The 21,589-nt window shown below is 38.4% G+C and overlaps 1 protein-coding gene across 1 annotated transcript; it reads right to left on the bottom strand.

The window, feature by feature from the left end:
* Positions 1–644: 644 nt before the first annotated feature.
* Positions 645–1,605, bottom strand: LOC126627274 (uncharacterized). Its single transcript, XM_050296741.1, has 2 exons — positions 1,166–1,605; positions 645–1,036 (listed from the first exon to the last, which is right to left on the bottom strand). Exons 1-2 carry the CDS (start codon positions 1,572–1,574, stop codon positions 852–854), a joined length of 594 nt encoding a protein of 197 aa, XP_050152698.1. The 5' UTR covers positions 1,575–1,605; the 3' UTR covers positions 645–851.
* Between the last annotated feature and the right edge of the window lie 19,984 nt (positions 1,606–21,589).

The following is a 21,589-nucleotide window of genomic DNA, read 5'->3' as shown; positions in this document are numbered from 1 at the left end:
TGCCTATCTCTTTGTTTATGACTTTTTTTTTTTACTTTATTCAATCAAACCGCTAGAAAAATAAATAAAAAAGCGCAAAAGAATGAAAAAGAGTGTGAAAATCGTTTCCTAAGACAGTTTAGCCAAATTGACTAACCATAATTAGCAAAATCATTGGCCAAACAATTCCACTCCTTACATTTATGCAAAAAAATGCAATCTTAAGCGAGCACTATATCATAAGCAATTTGCCCTAAACAACTTTGAGAAACAAGGGGACTTTCACAGAACGAGTTGGTAGGAGATGAACAACATACATAGAGTCTGTTTCTAACAAAAAGTGAGGGTATGGCCTCTCTTTTAACCCACACAATCCGAATTCCTTGCCAAATAAATTTTCTTAGACTCTAATTAATTTTAATAGAGAGAGAAAAATAAACAGAAGCAGCAATTTTAATTTTATGGTCATCCAATCTAATAATCTCTACATACATTCCATAGAAACTAATATATGGGTACAAATTAAAAATGAAAAGAAAATTGGTACAAATTAAAAAAATATTTGCAAATTAAAAATTGGTACAAACTAAAAATAAAAATATATGATAAAAAATGTAGCCATAAATATAAATATACTAATTGTAACATTTTTAACACTAAAGGAATATATTTAAAAATAAAAATATTTTATTATTCAAATAATTAATGATGTTATTAATACCAAGGACCTTGATCAAAAATTGAAAATGAATAGGATTTTAATCAATGGAGTAACAAAAATAAGGATGTGAACCTAATTTTCCCATTTTAATTTTATGGTCATCCAATCTAATAATCTCTACATACATTCCATAGTAACTCTGAAATCTTCCTCAATCTTCTTCCAATTTGAAGCCCCACATGTACTGTGCCCAATGTCGAGCGGATTCACCAAATGATTCGAAAGGTGGAGGAGGATTGTTTGTCAACCACGCGCCGAACTTGTCAATGAAGTCGGCATACGACATCCCCGCGCGGTTTCGTCTTGTGAAGAACAGATAGTGTGCCCGACCGTAACCTGCAAGAAAAGAAACGAAACAAAAAAACTCATTCAGTCATTTAAACAGACAGTTGGTGAGCAACGAACAAACGACTAGAAATCATAGTTACATAATTTGCAAGTCGAAGTCTATGGTCAGTAACTTACGGACACCGACAAGGACGATTAAAATAATAAAAAGTATTGGGACGCAGATCAAACAAGCGATTCCCACCCTAATCAGGATCACAGTATAGAAGGCCAGCACACAAAGGGGCACCAATACGATTGCCTTGGTCAATTTGATTGCCAAATTCAAAACGTTCCGGAAACTTCTGGGTTCCGAGAGCAAAGCTTCCATAGCGACTCTCGCAGATTTTTGAAGCTCTTGGCGTTTGGTTATAAACCAGTCCTCGAAGTTATCTATCATCCTTAACACGTTATCTATCATCGACATCGTTACCGTCGGATTCTTCAGATTCCACTTTCTGGAAGGAACAAAAACAGACGACGAGACAAGACGGAAAGAGCCAACGTTAGGGTTTGAAACTTGAACGTCGATGATGTATGTATGCATGTAAATGGTGTGTCTCGTTGCATATATAGGATGTCGAAGCCAAGTACTCATACTCCTGGTTGGAGATTGCGTCCGTCTCTCTCACGTCTTTTGATTACAGCCCTTAGATCGATCGAATGGTCAATATTTAACGACAACACTAAGCAATTACTGAGTTTTTGTCCTAATCCTACTCTACTGTGTCTTTAAAATAATAATTGGTAGTGTCACCGTTTAGTGTACTCTTGATGATACACGAAAGTAATTTACATGATACAAGTATATTATTATTGTGACATTTTATTGCAGTGATACATTGTTTTGTAGAGAAAAACTTACACATATTGATGTTGTATTATTGGCATGAAACGTAACAGTGTCCCTAAATTATGTAAGTCATTCTCTCACCCTACGCCCTCAAACATTTGTACTTGCGTCCATTCCGAATAAGGGTCTATCTAGCTCTAGGCACATATAATTTAGGATCTTCTAAACATATATACTCGACCGACCATGTTGGCCGACGATAAATTCTAGAATGCGCATGTTGTTAATCATGTGAGAACATTATCAACTGGACTTGTTGGAAACACCATAGAGTCATGCTCTCGTAAGGTCTTTATTTTGATGACATGTCAAATTGCTTACAACAGGGTATCGACAATCCTGAAACATCTACCTCAGTGCTGAAAAAGGGCTTAACCCCATAAATCTAGTGATGGTACGAGTAGAAATTGGAAATCATATGAATCTAAGTTGGTTGATCCAGTTGCACTAAACTACGAGTCGGTCTCGGACGACGATGAAAATGACGATGCTAATGAAATGAGTCTGATGTTTCAAGTGAGTCATCTTTACAGCCATATGATTTGTGTAATTTTCAGCAGCCAAGGATAATATTCATCCCGCTTGTGTAATTTTCACAATTGGTCGACGTAGTTGCTGCACTTCGGAATTCTGATGATGCTGATAGGGTAAGTAAACCATGTTCATTGGTTTAAAATTTTGTCAAATGCTCTTACAATAATCATAAGTTCTAAAAAACGTTAGGCGCTAGTCGGGCGGAGAGTAGGGGCCTAGTGCCTAGGCGGCTAGGCGGGGCCTAGTGACTAGGCGGCTAGGCGGGGCCTAGGCGGATTTATATAAATTTATTATATAACTTGTAAATAAGTGCTTATTTATACTTAAAAAAAAACTATACTTGTATGGATAATAAAAGAATGATAAAATGCAAAAATAGAAGTAGAAGAATACACAAAGTATATACATCCAAAAAGTTCAATATTTAAAAAACAGTAAGCATATAATCATAATAAGGATTATTCTTGGATGATAGACTAAATTCTTCTTGTTCATGATCCTTGCATTGGATTGGAAATAGACTAAATTATTTAACCTTGTTGTATCTAATTTATTTCTTTTCTTTGTATGTATCTCCTCAAAAGTGCTTCAATTCGTTTTACTATTGAATGAACTTGTAGTAAATCCATCATTTGCAAATTAGGTACACCATTTCTATAAATATACCGCCATGAAACCAAAAAAAGAAAGCACGCAATTAATTATAAAAAATAAAAATAAAAAAACCTCCTAGGACCGCCTAGCCTGCCACCTAGGAGTCGTTTTGGACTGCCTAGCTCCAGACTGATTTTTCGAAATGATTTGCCCCGCAGCGGGCCTTCACCGCCTAGCGCCGTCTAGGCCGATTTTTAGAACATTGGTAGTAAATTACACAAGCGGGATGAATATTATCCTTGGCTCCTGGATCATTAATTTTATTTTCATATTGCAGGTGGAGAATACTCTTGGTGTTGCTGAAAAACTTGTCCGAGCATCACCTGATGAGCTCAAGCACGTAGCCAGTGATTTTGTGAGAACACTTGTCCAGCTTCGTTGTTCTGGCTTGGCTGTAGAAGGTGAGGAAGATCAGCTGAAGACGAGACAAAAAGCATTGGTTGCTTTGCTTGTCACATGTCCATTGGAATCTGTTGAGACATTAAACAAACTACTTTATTCACCTAAAGTGGATATCAGTCAATGCATATTGATACTTGATGTCATGACTGAGGCTGCTCAGGAGCTTGCTCATTCCAAAATTATAAGGCCTAAACAGGCTAAGCCGCTCGTATCAACCACGTCAGAGACCAAAGCTTGGTTCCTGCCTAGCGACTTAGGTCACGCTGGAGCTGGTCCCTGGAAAGAGATTTCAAAATCAAGATCTTTATTGAATTGGACCGATCATTATGGGAGGGAACTTCAAAATCTGGGCAGATTAAGAGAGTAAAGACACGCGAGTGGAGCCTAAGATCAGAAAATAAACAAGAAGCCCAAATAGAATGGCCCCATAATAAGTTTCCGGTGTATGCAGCCGCATTTATGCTGCCTGCCAGGCAAGGTTTTGAGAAGAGAAGGCAGGGTGTTGACTTGCTGGGTAGAGATTTTCTTGTCCTGGGGAAACTCATCTATATGCGTAAATGTTAAAATATATTATTTCTTGGCTTAAATGTTAAAATAGTCCATGTGTTTTAGTCATTAGATCAATTTAGTCTCTGTATTTTCAATTTGGCCAATTTGGTCCTTGTGTTTACCTCCGTTAGCCAATTAAGAACATTTTCATCTAATTTTTGTAATTTTTTTATTAAGGAAAATTAATGAAAAGAGCTTGAAAACTTTGAGTTTTAACGAAAATGACAAAAAGTGTTGTAAGTGAATAGTACCATAATTGAATTTTTAGAGTAAAAATGTGGTTTTTCGTTAAAGTGAACAGTTCTGTGAGCTTTTCGTTAAAGCTCCATTTTTATTATAAATTATGGAAAAATTAGTATCCGGTCCCTAGTTCTTACTGTTTATTAACTAAGACCTTATTAGTTATCAAATTTTGATTCAAGTCCCTAGCATTAATGTGATAATGAATTTACATGTTTATTATATAATTTTTTAATATAAAAATTAGTAATTAATTTATGGTTTAATACTCACACCTCTATTTAACTTCTAATTAATTTTCAATTCAAACATTTCCAAAATAATAAAAAATTAAATTAAATCAAGTTTGTACCTATTAGTTTTTTTTATATATAAAAAGATTCTTAATTTTTAATCTTAAATGTACCCATTCATATAATTTTTCAATTTTTTTAATCTTAAATGTACCCATTCTCAAATATATCAATTTGTTATATGTAAATGTACCCTTTTTTAATCCATGTTTAAACTTATATAGGTACATTCTTTTTCGTTGATTTGAGAATGTATCCATATTTTGGTACAATAACTTTTTTTGTTAATTTTGGTTAATGTACCCATACATATATGTACACACACACACACACACAATATAATAGAGAGTATAATTTATATTTTATTATTTTTAATCCCATAAATTATGGGTTTTATTTAAAATCTCATTAATATAAACAATTACAAATTTCAATTTTTAATTTTTAATTTAAAAAATATAGTAACTTACATTATTACATTAATGTCAGGGATCTCAATCAAAAACTAAAAACTAACAAGGTTTCAATCAAAGAATATTGATAGTTAGGGACCGCAAAATTATTATAAACTTATTTATGAAATTATTTATTTGATTTAAAATATTTAAAAATGAAATAAAACTAAAAATTAAAAAAAAGTAGTTATTCTCCTTCCAACTTCCCGACCTCCTCCCTAACATTACCTCCTCTCTTTTCTATGTCACAACCTTAAACATTTTTCAGATTGGAAGTTTTATCTCTTATATGTGTTATTTTTATGTAAAAGGTTAGGGTAATTATATCTCATATAATTTTTCTTATGAATTTTTTAAAAGAGACTGAATGAAATGTCCTTAATTGGCTAACATAGACAAACACGGGGACTAAATTAGCCAAATATTAAATTGGCCATATAATTATAACACAATGATGCAACTCTAAGTTATTGGGCTTCGGTTATCACTAATTGGACCACCTAATGTTATTACTATCCATTATGCCCATTAGATATGTAATACCATTAGGCCCATTACATATGTAATACCATTAGACCCATTACATATGTAATACCATTAGGCCCGTCTATAGCTCGAACCCTACTTATCTTTGGATGTATTTAAACTCTTTTTTCTAGTGTAATGAGTACTATGAATGAAGATATGAATTTACTTTAATTTCTTTTCCATTTCTGCATTTACTTTCTTGCAATTTTCCTTTTTATCATGTCTGATCCTATCACACAAGGACCATTTTGACATTTAAGCCTTACTAGCGAAAGTGTCCCTACGCGATTCTGCGAGTTTTAAAACCGTATAAATCATATAGAAAGTTATAAATGTATATATGATAGGCAATACTATTTACATACATGTGGAAATCTTACAACCCTATTTACAAAAAAGGAACAAAATAAGAAATAATTTTGGCAAAACCATTTATATACGGTGACTTCATATTATGCAAAATTTGTGCAGACCCATTTTAATAATAACATATGTGATTCTTCATTGTACACATAATTAAACTGTTACCCCATTCTTCAACACTATCAATCTGTTTTTGCCTGGCTTATCCTCTCAATAACAAATCTCTCCCAAATTCCCAATGAACACAAACACACACAGCCAACTACGGCTTCATTGTAGAAACTGGTTCTACAACCTTTGAATTGATGGTACACAATTCTATGATTAGATGGGTGAAGCAAAACCGTATGCTTTTCATGCTTATCTAGGCTCAAGTGTATCCCTAATATGTACATTATCTATGAAATCCTTGTGATTAACAGTGATTGGAGAATCCCAAATGGATAGAACCCCCATCTCATTGCACATACACAACCCCACGAAAATCGAAAAATACTTAGAATGAAGGCATGAAAAATTTAGATTTATTTCTAGCTTTTGAATTAAATAAAATCAAGAAAAAATCAAACAACAAAATAAGCTAAAACATGCATAAGAAAAAAAAAAGGTGAAGTGTGCGGAAATCATTTTTCTTTGAGTAAAATGAAGAAATTATATGAATTGTGCCTGAGAATTCCGTTCGAAAATATAAAAAAATCCTGGAGAATTAAGGGCCTTCTTGATTGGGATGAAGAGTGGACGAAATAGGCACATTGGGATGTATTTGTAGATCAAGACCTAGTGTTCTAGCTCCATCCATTGAGATGGAGTGAAAGGTCCTCTGCCTCCTGCTATACTCCATTGCATGGCTGCAGCTCCATTATTCAAACTCCCACTATTATGCCCTAAAACACAACCAGAAATCAGAAAACCGAAAAAAAAAATATATATATATTTGAAGTTGAAAATATATTTAAAGAAAATTAAGCAATTCAGAGCCTTTGAAATTGGGCAAAAAACGGGAGAACAGAGCTTCTACACCTATAGGAAGGAAGAAATCACGGATCATATGACTTTTTGTTCAGTTTTCATAGGCTTTACAAATTGTTCGAATAGAAAATTCGGGTCTTTTAACAAATATTTAATAGATAGAACTCAAAAATTTTAAGAACAAAAACAAAAGGTTCGAAATTTACTCAAACCCAACAATAACAGACGAAATTAAAATTAATTAGAGCAAGGTCAGGGTACAAATTCGAAATTCCAAAAATTAAAATTATACGCAAAATATCAGAATTCATAACACAAACCAAGCAAGGGTAAAATCAAAACTATACTTTGTTTATAAACAGTGGTTCAGTTGATTTTCAGTTTTAGTATATATTGAATTTCTTCTCAAAATTCACACCTAACCGCACCAAAATCAAAAATCGTTTCTCCCTCTTCCTCTCTCTGTCTCTCTCTCTCTCTCTCTCTCTCTCTCTCTCTCTCTCTCTCTCTCGGTTTCTTTTTACAGAGACCCTCTCTCCGTCACACTCACGCTGATTCTTTCGCCAGAAAGATCATTCGTCGAAAGAAAGAACAACAATGTCAGGAGACCGAGTAGACGAACAAGAACTGACCAAGATGGCGTTCGAGATTAATGGAACAAAGCAGAATCCATCCATGAAGTCAGAAGTTGATATTCTACTGATGTCTGAGTTTGAGTTTGAGTTCGAGTTTGTTAAACAATCAGTTGCTGGAAAGCTTCGAGGGGATGAAGAGAGGTCAGACCTGCAATGTTTTCAAGAACTCATCAAGGTTTTCGACAATGATCAACGTGGGGCAACCCGATCAGAAGTCGATACACTATTGAACGTAGAGTTTGCAACCGTTACAAAGTGTATTGCTGGAAAACCCATCACCGGAAAATATTGGTCCTCGGCGCGGTGGAAAACTTCGGAATTCTTCAAGATTTCAGTGGGTGACATCAAGAAAATAATTCAACATGTATTCAAATCTGCGAAGCTCGTTTTTCGAAGCAAAGCCCAAGACCTGGAAGCTTTCATTAACTTAGTTGGCTATTTTTCGAAGGGGGTCCAGTGCATTATCTTCATAGTCAAGGCTGCAAATTTCTTGTGTCCATACTTGTTTGAGGGGGTTAATTTCATGAGACAGATGACAAATTTTGTCAGCAAAGTTGTCAGAGATTATTCGTATGCAATGAAAGAGTTTCTAACTGAAACTTTTCAATTGGTAGCCAATAATTATAGCTTTCAAGGATTAGAGTCTGAAGCGGAAGAAGAGCATCAAGATTGAAGAATAAAAAAGCAATACAAGAAAAATAGCTTGGTAGATTTCCTCAAGTGGTTCTTTTGATTCAGTTTTGTTGTTCACAGTCCGAAGCGGAACTTCAGCATCAAGAACAGAGAATAAAAAACAACTACAACAAAGCCTTTTCCCACTAAGTGGGGTCGGTTATATGAATCCTAGAACGCCATTGCGCTCGGTTTTGTGTCATGTCCTCCGTTAGATCCAAGTACTCTAAGTCTTTTCTTAGGGTCTCTTCCAAAGTTTTCATAGGTCTTCCTCTACCCCTTCGGCCCTGAACCTCTGTCCCGTAGTCACATCTTCGAACCGGAGCGTCAGTAAGTCTTCTTTGCACATGTCCAAACCACCGTAACCGATTTTCTCTCATCTTTCCTTCAATTTCGGCTACTCCTACTTTACCTCGGATATCCTCATTCTCAATCTTATCCTTTCTCGTGTGCCCACACATCCCACGAAGCATCCTCATCTTCGCTACACCTATTTTGTGTACGTGTTGATGCTTCACCGCCCAACATTCTATGCCATACAACATCACTGGCCTTATTGCCGTCCTATAAAATTTTCCCTTGAGCTTCAGTGGCCTACGACGGTCACACAACACGCCGGATGCACTCTTACACTTCATCCATCCAGCTTGTATTCTATGGTTGAGATCTCCATCTAATTCTCCGTTCTCTTACAAGATAGATCCTAGGTAGCGAAAACGGTCGCTTTTTGTGATCTTCGCTAGATTGCTCCGGTCATTAGTGTGGATAAGTATATAAATGGATAGAGATAGGAAAGCAAACACAAGATGTACGTGGTTCACCCAGATTGGCTACGTCCACGGAATAGAGGAGTTCTCATTAATTGTGAAGGGTTTACACAAGTGCATAGGTTCAAGCTCTCATTTAGTGAGTACAAGTGAATGATTTAGTACAAATGACATTAGGAAATATTGTGGGAGAATGATCTCGTAATCACGAAACTTCTAAGTACCGGAGTGTAGTATCGTCTTGACTTGCCTTATCTGTCTTATAGGTAGATGTGGCATCTTCTCTAGAAGTACTCTTCCTCCATCCAGGGGTGGTATCTTTAACTGGTGAAGATGCACAAGGTAATGTATCAATTTCACTTGAAGCTTACTTGTAGTTTCAGGCTTGGTCAAACGCGATACAAACCATGTAGTAGGAGTCCCTCAAGTCGCCGAGCTAGGGGATCTGCTGAAAGAGGTGACAGACAAGGTAAGCAATCAGAGGTTGACATACAGGGACTTTTCAATTATCCAGCAGTGGTACTGTTCCTTTACCCTTGTGGGTAATAATATGGTAGCTAGACCTTCAAAATTTATGTGTCTAAACTTTGTTAGTGCTGTTTCTTTGCTATTTTTTTTACCCTTCTTGGTCAGGGCGATGTAGTGGGAGCTGCAAGCTTCACGTATCTCAACTTTGTCAGAGAACTTTGGCAAAGTTATCTGTGGTACCCATGAGCTAATGTTGCGTGTGGGAAGTGGGTGATTGAACAGTAAGATTCATGTGCTTTCTACTTCACCAGAAATCTTCGACAGAGTGCCCATAATTTCCGCAAAGCTGAGTGTGCGTGTGACAGGTGCTGACAAGGCTGGAAAAGTAGGTGCCTCTTCGATTTCTGAGATCGGCCTTCGTGGTCTCTTAGCAGCCCAGCTTTTGAGAAAGCAAGCGTCTCTTCGATTTCTGAGATCGACCTTCGTGGTCTTTAAGCAGCCCAGCTTTTGAGAAAGCAAACGCCTCTTCGATTTCTGAGTAGGCGCCTCTTCGATTTCTGAAGCTCTGTCGAGTGCAGATTTTTATAGAGGCTGGCATTAAGTTCCAAAGCACACTTGAATCTCCACCAGTAGAAGCTCCATTCTTGCACTTCTAAGATCTTGATTTATCCGACCTCTTCTCTCTTCAACACCTTTGAAAATGTATGGCCCCTCCGACCGTCGTTTTGACTTGAACCTTGTTGAAGCGGCAGCCACGCCTTCTCCAGACAACATATGGCACCCATCATTCGTCTCCCCTACTGGTCCTCTTACCGTTGGGGATTCCGTGATGAAGAATGAAATGACCTCTGCGGTGGTGGCCAGGAACCTTCTCACTCCCAAAGATAACAGACTACTTTCCAAACGGTCTGATGAGTTGGCTGTTAAGGATTCTCTGGCTCTCAATGTTCAGTGTGCAGGTTCTGTGTCTAATATGGCCCAACGCTTATTTGCTCTAACCCGCCAAGTTGAATCATTGGCGGCTGAAGTGATGAGTCTCAAACAGGAGATTAGAGGGCTCAAGCATGAGAATAAACAGTTGCACCGACTCGCACATGACTATGCTACAAACATGAAGAGGAAGCTTGACCAGATGAAGGAATCTGATGGTCAGGTTTTACTTGATCATCAGAGATTTGTGGGTTTGTTCCAAAGGCATTTATTGCCTTCGTCTTCTGGGGCTGTACCGCGTAATGAAGCTCCAAATGATCAACCTCTGATGCCTCATCCTTCTAGGGTTCTGTCCAGTACTGAGGCTCCGAATGATCCCCCTTCGGTGCCTTCTCTTTCTGGGGCTCTACCGACTGCTGAGACTTCTCCTAAGCAACCTTTGTGAAGGCTCCCTCATGTTTGTTTATTTTGACTCATGTATATGTACATATTTGTAACTTATCGGGGATATCAATAAATAAGCTTTCCTTCATTTCAACGTATTGTGAAAAATACACCAAAGCCTTCTTCGCTAAGTTCTTTGAATTTTCTTTTGTTGAAGCTTGTATGTTGAAGCTTCGTGAGTGGAGCATGTAGGTTGAGGTAGTGTTCCCTTAATTTCCCGAGTGAGGAATACTTCTCGGTTGGAGACTTGGAAAATCCAAGTCACTAAGTGGGATCGGCTATATGAATCTTAGAACGCCATTGTGCTCGGTCTTGTGTCATGTCCTCTGTTAGATCCAAGTACTCTAAGTCTTTTCTTAGAGTCTCTTCCAAAGTTTTCCTAGGTCTTCCTCTACCCATTCGGCCCTGAACCTCTGTCCCATAATCGCATATTCTAATCGGAGCGTCAGTAGGCCTTCTTTGCACATGTCCAAACCACCGTAATCGATTTTCTCTTATCTTTCCTTCAATTTCGGCTACTCCTACTTTACCCCGGATATCCTCATTCCTAATCTTATCATTTCTCGTGTGCCCACACATCCAACGAAGCATCCTCATCTCCGCTACACCCATTTTGTGTACGTGTTGATGCTTCACCGCCCAACATTCTGTGCCATACAGCATCGCCAGCCTTATTGTCGTCCTATAAAATTTTCCCTTGAGCTTCAGTGGCATACGGCGATCACACAACACGTCGGATGCACTCTTCCACTTCATCCATCCAGCTTGTATTCTATGGTTGAGATCTCCATCTAATTCTCCGTTCTTTTGCAAGATAGATCCTAGGTAACGAAAACGGTCGCTCTTTGGTATTTCTTGATCTCTGATCCTCACCCCTAACTCGTTTTGGCCTCCATTTGCACTGAACTTGCACTCCATATATTCTGTCTTTGATCAGCTTAGGCGAAGACCTTTAGATTCCAGCACTTCTCTCCAAAGGTTAAGCTTTGCATTTACCCCTTCCTGAGTTTCATCTATCAACATTATATCGTCTGCGAAAAGCATACACCAAGGAATATCATCTTGAATATGTCCTGTTAACTCATCCCTTACCAACGCAAAAAGGTAAGGACTTAAGGATAAGCCTTGATGTAATCCTACAGTTATGGGAAAGCTTTCGGTTTGTCCTTCATGAGTTCTTACGGCAGTCTTTGCTCCTTCATACATATCCTTTATAGCTTGGATATATGCTACTTGTACTCATTTCTTCTCTAAAATCCTCCAAAGAATGTCTCTTGGGACCCTATCATACGCTTTTTCCAAATCTATAAAGACCATGTGTAAATCCTTTTTCCCATCTCTATATCTTTCCATCAATCTTCGTAAGAGATAGATTGCCTCCATGGTTGAGCGCCCTGGCATGAACCCGAATTGGTTGTCCGAAACCCATGTCTCTTGCCTCAATCTATGCTCAATGACTCTCTCCCAGAGCTTTATGACTCATTAACTTAATACCCCTATAGTTCATGCAATTTTGTACGTCGCCCTTATTCTTGTAGATAGGCACCAAAGTGCTCGTTCGTCACTCATTTGGCATCTTCTTCGTTTTCAAAATCCTATTGAAAAGGTCAGTGAGCCATGTTGTACATGTCTCTCCCAAAACTTTCCACACTTCGATTGATATATCGTCTGGGCCTACTGCTTTTCTATACTTCATCTTCTTCAAAGCTACAACCACTTCTTCCTTCTGGATTCGACGATAAAAAGAGTAGTTTCTACACTCTTCTGAGTTACTCAACTCCCCTAAAGAAGCACTCATTTCATGTCATTCATTGAAAAGATTATGAAAATAACCTCTCCATCTGTCTTTAACCGCGCTCTCTGTAGTAAGAACCTTTCCATCCTCATCCTTGATGCACCTCACTTGATTTAGGTCCCTTGTCTTCTTTTCCCTTGCTCTAGCTAGTTTATAGATATCCAACTCTCCTTCTTTGGTATCTAGTCGCTTATACATATCGTCATAAGCCGCTAACTTAGCTTCTCTCGTAGTTTTCTTCGCCTCTTGCTTCGCTTTTCTATACCTTTCACCATTTTCATCGGTCCTATCCTTGTATAAGGCTTTACAACATTCCTTCTTAGCCTTCATCTTTGTTTGTACCTCATCATTCCACCACCAAGATTCCTTTTGGTGTGGGGCAAAGCCCTTGGACTCTCCTAATACCTCTTTTGCTACTTTTCGGATACAACTAGCCATGGAATCCCACATTTGGCTAGCTTCCCCCTCTCTATCCCACACACACTGGGTGATTACTTTATCTTTGAAAATGGCTTGTTTTTCTTTTTTTAGATTCCACCATCTAGTCCTTGGGTACTTCCAAGTCTTATTCTTTTTTCTCACTCTTTTGATATGTACATCCATCACCAACAAGCGATGTTGATTAGCCACGCTCTCTCCTGGTATAACTTTGCAATCCTTACAAGTTATACGATCCCCTTTCCTCATTAGAAGAAAATCTATTTGTGTTTTTGACGACCCACTCTTGTAGGTGATCACATGTTCTTCTCTCTTCTTAAAGAAGGTGTTGGCTAAGAAGAGATCATATGCCATTGCAAAATCCAAGATAGCTTCCCTATCCTCGTTTCTCTCCCCAAAACCATGGCCACCATGAAAACCTCCATAGTTGCCTGTCTCCCTGCCCACGTGTCCATTTAAATCTCCGCCTATAAATAACTTTTCCGTCTGAGCAATTCCTTGCACCAAGTCTCCAAGGTCTTCCCAAAATTTCTCCTTCGAACTCGTATCCAATCCTACTTGAGGTGCGTACGCACTAATCAAATTGATAAGTTCTTGTCCTATTACAATCTTGATTGCCATGATTCTATCTTCTACCCTCTTGACATCTACAACATCTTGTGTCAAGGTCTTGTCCACGATGATACCAACACCGTTTCTCGTTCTATTTGTGCCCGAATACCAAAGTTTAAACCCTGAGTTTTCTAGATCCTTTGCCTTGCGACCAACCCACTTAGTTTCTTGTAGGCACATAATATTTATCCTTCTCCTCACCATAACTTCCATTACTTCCATAGATTTTCCCGTTAAGGTTCCTATATTCCACGTTCCTAAACGCATTTTGCTCTCTTGAACTCTACCCTTCTGTCCTAGCTTCTTCACCCTCCCCCGTCTAATAGGATCAAAGTACTTCTTTTATGTGTCCCGTGTAAAGTTGATAGGAGCATATGTTCCCAAACAACTTTGAGTGGAGTCGTTCGAAAAGAAGTTTCTATGGCCCCCTTGCTCATTTAACACTGCATCCGGGTGCCGATGGAGATACAGCGACCCTTGCTCAGGCAATCTTTTTTTTGTATAAAGTATAAACTAGTCTTTTTTTGGATTGTTTCCCTTCAAGCTCAGGCAATCTTTTTCTATCGATGCTCCTTGCTAGCAATCCGCTCGGCCTCCTCCAGGGTACCATAAGAACGTGTGCACAAATTACTAAGCAAATCCGAGACACGCATATTTCACATGACAGGAACAGAATGATCATTTCGTCTGAAGAAGCACTCTATCACATATATAGAAGGAATACCTGGCGAGTTTCTTCATATGAAAGAAATGTTTCCCATCCTTCATTTGCCGCACAAGCTCCACTTGGTCTGGTTTTGGATGTAAGTCCTAAGTTGCAGCAACCCAACGAGAATATCCTGTTTAATGATAGAATAAAAACAAAATCCTCTTAAGTATCAGTATACACAACCTGCTCACGAAAGAAAACGCAAGCCATAAGATTCTGTCACAAATCAATATGCAAATCAGAGAAACAGCAAGTTCAACAGCAAGTTCTGGAACAATGAGATCCTAAGTTCATCTATATGCTGAAGTGAAAATTAGATATTCTATTCAATGTTACAATCATCATCTCCTCAAGTATTCATCTTTTATCAGCGCAACACATTTGCACATAAGAAGAATAGAATGATGATTTCGTGTGAAGAAGCACTCTCTCACACATATATAAAGGAATACGTGGCGAGTATCTTCATATGAAAGAAATGTTTCTCATCCTTCACATGCCTTATAATCACAACGAACAAGCTCCACTTGTTCCGGCCTAATTTTGTGATGTCTGTCCTAGAACCATCAAGAATGTTCGGTAAAGTTTTGTTCTAGGGTTAGGCCCAAGTATTCCATCCGAGCCAAAGATAACTCCCAAACATTTCCTTTCTCAACCCCAGAAGTTACTGTAGGCATTGGAATGTCTCGCCGAACTCTGTAAAGACGTGTCAAAGGGGGCACCATGGCTAGGATCTGTGCCAAAATGTCCACAAGTTGCTCAGGTGGGTAATTTCTATGCCTGAATATGGAGATAATAAACTACCACCAACATCGCTGAAAAGAAGGGAATCAACAATACAAACATACCTACCCGTTCCCCAAGCTCACAGAGTCCAGTTCCACGGATCACAAGTGTTGGATAAATTTTAAGCCCATCTGCTCTGAACGAGGGGCTCTCAAACTCCCGGGATACTACCCATGTCTCTCTCCAACCCTTCATTTGGAAGTATAAGCTGTGTGAGCTAAGTAGAGTTAAAGTAAATAAGCCTTGTGTTTTAATTGTGTATTCACTTAGTCTTAGATTATGACAAGTGTAAGGCTGAGATTGTAGTGTTGGTTGTGGTTATCCAGCTAAGGCTAGTTGTTATGTTCACATGCCTTTGTGCGTGTATTTGATATAGAGATATATGAAACATCACTCTCAGATTTTGAGAGGAAGAACAGAGCATTCCTTTGTATTGCATTTCTCTCTAACTCTTCAGATTCCTTGCTTCCATAGAAACATAGCTAATCACTCGAACTCTAACATGGCCTCAGAGCCTTGTTCGATCATTTGAGATCTGGGAGTAAACTGTGAAGCAATCGAGCTACACTCGAGCTCGTTCCGGTTCAGGCGAAGTCGCCGAAATTCCATAGAATCCGATTTCGATTTTTTGTTCGTCTCGTCTAAGCTAAGAAATGGCTGGATCTGGAAGTTCTGAGGTGAGAACTCCGATCTTCTCCGGTGAGAACTACGAGTTCTGGAGAATCAAGATGGTGACGATCTTCAAATCTCACGGGCTATGGAAATTAGTTGAAAAGGGGATTACGATCTCAGAAACAAAGAAGAAGAAGGTTGAAGGAAGCTCAGAGGAAGAAGAAGACGATGAGAAAATGGTCGCAGCATATATGCAAGATGCAAAAGCTCTGGGTATTATCCAGAATGCGGTTTCGGATCAAATATTTCCTCGGATTGCCAATGCTGAATCAGCCAAGATGGCATGGGATCTACTGTATGGAGAATATCATGGTGGTGATCAGGTTAGATCTGTAAAACTTCAGAATCTTAGAAGAGAATTTGAGTATGCTAGAATGCGAGATGATGAATCCCTATCTAGTTATCTCACAAGATTGAATGATTTAATTAATCAGATGAGAACATTTGGTGAATCTCTTTCTAATGAGAGACTTGTGCAGAAGGTTCTGATTAGTCTAAGTAAACCTTATGATTCCATCTGTTTAGTTATAGAAAACACAAAGTGTCTTGAGACTGTAGAACTGCAAGAAGTTGTTGCAATTTTGAAGAGTCAAGAACAACGGTTTGACTTGCATAATGTTGATATCACTGAGAAGGCTTTTGCATCATTCTCAGTAAGTCCAAAGGGGCAAACTAGAAATGAAGCTCAATCTGGTTCATCAAAATTCCAGAAAAATTGGAATTCTAAAGGCAAGAAATGGGAGTCTAAGCCTAAGTTCCAACAGAGATCATTTACTAATTCTGCACAAAATTCATCTTCTTCAGGATTCATGAAGCAAGATACAGTTAAACCACAGTGTAAAGTGTGCTCTAAGTTTCACTTTGGAGAATGTCGATACAAGGGGCAATCCAAATGTCACAACTGTGATAGGTTCGGGCATTGGGCTAGAGAATGCACAGCAGGCAAGGTTATTCAGAAGGCAAACTGTGCTAATCAAGCAGAAGTGACAGGCAATCTGTTTTATGCTAACAGTGCAATTACTGAAGTCAAGGTGAATGAAAACTGGTATATTGATAGTGGTTGTAGCAACCACATGACTGGAAATGTTGAGCTACTTATGGATGTAAGAACGAATGTCACTGGAAAAGTACAAATGCCCACTGGAAATCTGGTAGATGTTGCTGGAATAGGTTCACTTGTGATTGATACAAATTCTGGTAGTAAATGCATCAAGGAAGTCATGTTTCTACCTGGTTTGAAGGAAAATCTGTTGAGTGTGGGACAGATGGACGAACATGGATATTATTTGCTTTTTGGTGGAAGAGAGTGTTGCATATTTGATGGTCCTTCACTTGATTGTCTGGTTATCAAGGTTAAGATGAAAAGTAATAGGTGCTACCCTTTGTCTTTAATGCAAACTGATCAAGTTGCATTGAAGGCTAGTGTAACTGAATGTACCTGGACTTGGCACAAGAGACTAGGACACCTAAATCTTAGAAGCCTCAAGCAGCTTAGAGAAAAAGAAATGGTGCATGGTCTTCCACACCTTGAAGATGTTGATGGTGTGTGTGTAGGTTGTCAAATGGGAAAACAACACAGAAACTGGTTTCCAAAAGGACAAGCTTGGAGAGCTAAGAATCCTCTAGAATTGATACACACAGATTTGTGTGGTCCCATGAACACTGAATCTATTGCTGGAAACAAATATTTCATGTTGTTTATTGATGATCACACAAGAATGTCATGGGTTTATTTCCTAAGACATAAGTCTGAGGCACTAATCTGTTTCAGAAAGTTCAAAGCAATGGTGGAGTTACAATGTGAATTTAAAGTGAAATGCCTAAGGAGTGACAGGGGGGGAGAATTTCTATCAACCGAATTCAGCAAGTTGTTGGAATCTGAAGGCATACAAAGACAGTTATCCATTGCTTATACTCCACAGCAAAATGGAGTAGTGGAGAGAAAGAATAGAACAGTTGTAGAGATGGCTAAGGCAATGCTTCATGATAAAAGCATGCCATACTTTCTGTGGGCAGAAGCTGTACATACAGCTGTTTATATTCTAAACAGATCACCTACAAAAGCTCTTGATAATATGACTCCTTTTGAAGCCTACAGTGGGAGAAAACCAGGAATTGGTCACTTAAAGGTGTTTGGATCACTCTGTTATGTTCATATACCAGCAGAAAAAAGACAAAAGCTTGATGCAAAGTCTGTCAAAGGTGTGTTTGTGGGTTATGCAACTTGTGAGAAAGGGTACAGAGTATTTGATCCATGTTCAAGGAAGTTAATCCTATCAAGGGATGTGGTCTTTGATGAAACTATATCTTGGAATTGGAAGCAGAATTCAGAGAAGTCTATTGCAATAACTGACATTCAAGATCAGTATAGGACTGTGAGTGATTTCAGTATACAAGAAGTGACAGAAGTAGAAAATAGTAATCAAATGGAAGAACAAGATAGAGATGTCTCTGAAACTGTTGAGATCACTAGTCCTTATGATCATACACCAGTTAAATGGAGAAATATCAGTGATATCCTAGCACAATGCAACCTTTGTATTGTGGAGCCAGAGAAGTATGAGGAAGCTGCACAAGATGAAGCTTGGATAAAAGCTATGAAAGAAGAACTATCCATGATTGAGAAAAATGAGACTTGGAAACTTGTAGACAGACCAAGTGATAAACAGGTTATCGGTGTGAAATGGGTGTTCAAAACCAAACTGAATTTGGATGGCTCGGTACAAAAGAACAAGGCAAGACTAGTTGCTAAAGGATATGTGCAGAAACCAGGACTCGATTACAATGAGACTTTTGCTCCAGTTGCCAGATTGGACACCATCAGAACACTGATTGCACTTGCTGCACACAGAAGCTGGAAGATATTTCAATTAGATGTTAAGTCTGCTTTCTTAAATGGAATATTGCAGGAAGAAGTATATGTTGATCAACCTGAAGGGTTTGTGATTAATGGTAAGGAAGACAAAGTTTACAAATTGCACAAGGCTCTTTATGGCTTGAAACAGGCGCCTAGGACCTGGTATGGAGAGATTGACAGCTATTTTGCTAAGTGTGGATTTGAGAAAAGCTTAAGTGAAGCAACTCTCTACACTAAGACAAGGGGAGAAAAGGATATACTAATAGTCTCCATATATGTGGATGATATTGTGTATACTGGAAACAATCAAGACATGCTGGATGAGTTCAAAGAAGATATGAAGGAGAAGTATGAGATGTCAGACTTGGGTCTTCTTCACCATTTTCTGGGAATGGGGGTAATTCAAACAGAATCTAGCATCTTCATTCATCAAAAGAAGTATGCCTCTTCCCTGTTGGATAAGTTTGGATTGAAAGAATGTAAATCTGTCTCTATACCTCTTGTGGCTACTGAAAAGTTGAGTAAAGAAGATGGCAGTGGTGCAGCAGATGAAGAGAAATACAGAAAGCTTGTAGGCAGTTTATTGTATCTTACTGCTACAAGACCAGATGTGATGTATGCAGCTAGTTTGTTAGCTAGATATATGCATTGCCCTACAAACAAGCACTATGGGACAGCAAAACGAGTTCTCAGATATGTTAAAGGGACTTTGGATTATGGTCTGAAATATGAGAAAGGCAAGAAGGCAGTTTTGATTGGATTTTGTGACAGTGATTGGGGAGGATCAATTGAAGACAGCAAAAGCACCTCAGGCTATGCTTTTTCGTTTGGAAGTGGAGTGTTCTCATGGGCTTCTGTGAAGCAAAGCTGTGTTGCTCTCTCCACTGCTGAAGCAGAATACATAAGTGCTTCTGAAGCCACAGCACAAGCTATGTGGCTTAGATTTGTCTTGGGGGATTTTGGAGAGTTGCAAACAGAAGCAACTCCTTTGCAGTGTGACAACACATCTGCAATTTCAATCACTAAGAATCCAGTGTTCCATCAGCGTACAAAACACATCGATAGGAGATATCATTTCATTAAAGATGCTCTGCAGCAAGGAATAATCGATTTGATCTACTGTCCTACCAAAGAGCAAGTTGCAGATATTTTTACCAAAGCTTTACCAAGAGAAAGGTTCAACTATCTCCGAGACAAGCTTGGAATTGTATCAGCTCAAAGCTTAAAGGGGAGTATTAGTGTATAAGCTGTGTGAGCTAAGTAGAGTTAAAGTAAATAAGCCTTGTGTTTTAATTGTGTATTCACTTAGTCTTAGATTATGACAAGTGTAAGGCTGAGATTGTAGTGTTGGTTGTGGTTATCCAGCTAAGGCTAGTTGTTATGTTCACATGCCTTTGTGCGTGTATTTGATATAGAGATATATGAAACATCACTCTCAGATTTTGAGAGGAAGAACAGAGCATTCCTTTGTATTGCATTTCTCTCTAACTCTTCAGATTCCTTGCTTCCATAGAAACATAGCTAATCACTCGAACTCTAACAGATTAGGCATCATGCGTCTGACAATCTAGAGGAAATGCATAAAATCATTAGTGTGGAAAAAAAAAAAAGTAAATCAACATAAACGACTAGCACACACTGCAAAATGCATATTGTAAATAGTCCAGAAAGTACTTGGTATAATCAGCTTTGCATAAAATTATAGCCATACAAAGCCTCGTCTGAACTTTAGAGAAGATGATTGGTAACACCAAGACCAACTAGACTTCCATAAAATGTTCGAGCTGAGTTAAGGGAGTGCACAACATATTCTGAAGTTAAAATTTAGTATCGTAAAGTGTAAACCAATTTATATTCATTCCAATATATACATTTGTTGGAATTTATTAGGTTTATTTAGGAAATTAATTAGAGATTTGATTTGATTTTGTAGTAGGGTATTTTTGGCATATACGCATTAGGGTTTCTTTGGTTTATTGCTCTATGAATAGAGCTTGTAATTTAGTTAGAGAGCAATTCATTCACAATGTAGTCTCTAGGGTTTTTGTAGCCGTCTCGGCATTCTCAATTTGTTCAATAAAATTCCTATTATTTTGTAGTCTTGTTTGTTCCGCACTCTGATATTCAACTTGGTATCAGAGCGGGTTCGATCCTTATGGTTCAATCCGTTCTTGTTGGTATCAATTTGTTTTGTCGCTTTTTGTTTTTTGGTTTAGTTTGGGTCTCGTTTAGGCTTTCGCTTCCGCTTTGGTCTGTGTCCTTTGTTCTTGGTCACTCTGTTTTTGTTCGTTTTGTCTTTGGATTTCTGTTTATGTTCTTTGTCTTTGGATTTCGGTATTGACCGTCAAATTGTGTTAGTCTTGTCCGTAGATTTTTTACGTTTTCTGGTTTGGTTTTCAGTTTGTCCTTGGTAGTCTTCAAGAAAGGGAAAAAAAATTCTGTTTTTTTTGAAAAAAGGAATTTGGTGAATCCATCGCACTAGGATTTCTGCATTCCCCAGCCCCACCCTGCATCTGGATCCGTCCACAACCGTACCCTCGCGAAAAAAAAAAAAAAAAAAGGAGGCTGGTGATGTTGGTTCGCACAGAAGAAAAACAGGAAGGAGGTTGGTGATGTTGGGTCGCACGTTGGTTCGCACAGAAGGTAAAAAAAAAAAAGGAAGGAATCGCACAGAAGGAAAAAAAAGGAAGAAAGAAGGAAGAAAAAAAATATTTGGTTGGATTTTTTGTTTGTTTGTTAGGCATCGGCATCGACATTTGCACTGGTACTGGCATTGGAATCTTACACTGGCATGGAAATCTTGCACTGGCATTGGAATCTTGCACTTGCACCGATGGAATTTCGTATTGAAATTGGCATCGGAAATCGGCATCGACATCGGCATCGGAATTTGGAGGCTTGCATCCACATCTGCTTGTTGGCAAACTCATGTCGTGT

The sequence above is a fragment of the Malus sylvestris genome, chromosome 6 (genome assembly GCF_916048215.2).
Source record: "Malus sylvestris chromosome 6, drMalSylv7.2, whole genome shotgun sequence".
Lineage (NCBI taxonomy): Eukaryota > Viridiplantae > Streptophyta > Magnoliopsida > Rosales > Rosaceae > Malus > Malus sylvestris.
The sequence above is the reverse complement of the archived record's forward strand: the minus strand, read 5'-3'. Positions and strand labels throughout refer to the sequence as shown.

Coding starts and splice junctions, on each gene's coding strand:
- LOC126627274 (XM_050296741.1), bottom strand. CDS start 1,574: ATGCATACATACATCATCGACGTTCAAGTTTCAAACCCTAACGTTGGC. Junction 1,037..1,165: donor AATCGTCCTTGTCGGTGTCC/GTAAGTTACTGA, acceptor CTTTTCTTGCAG/GTTACGGTCGGGCACACTAT.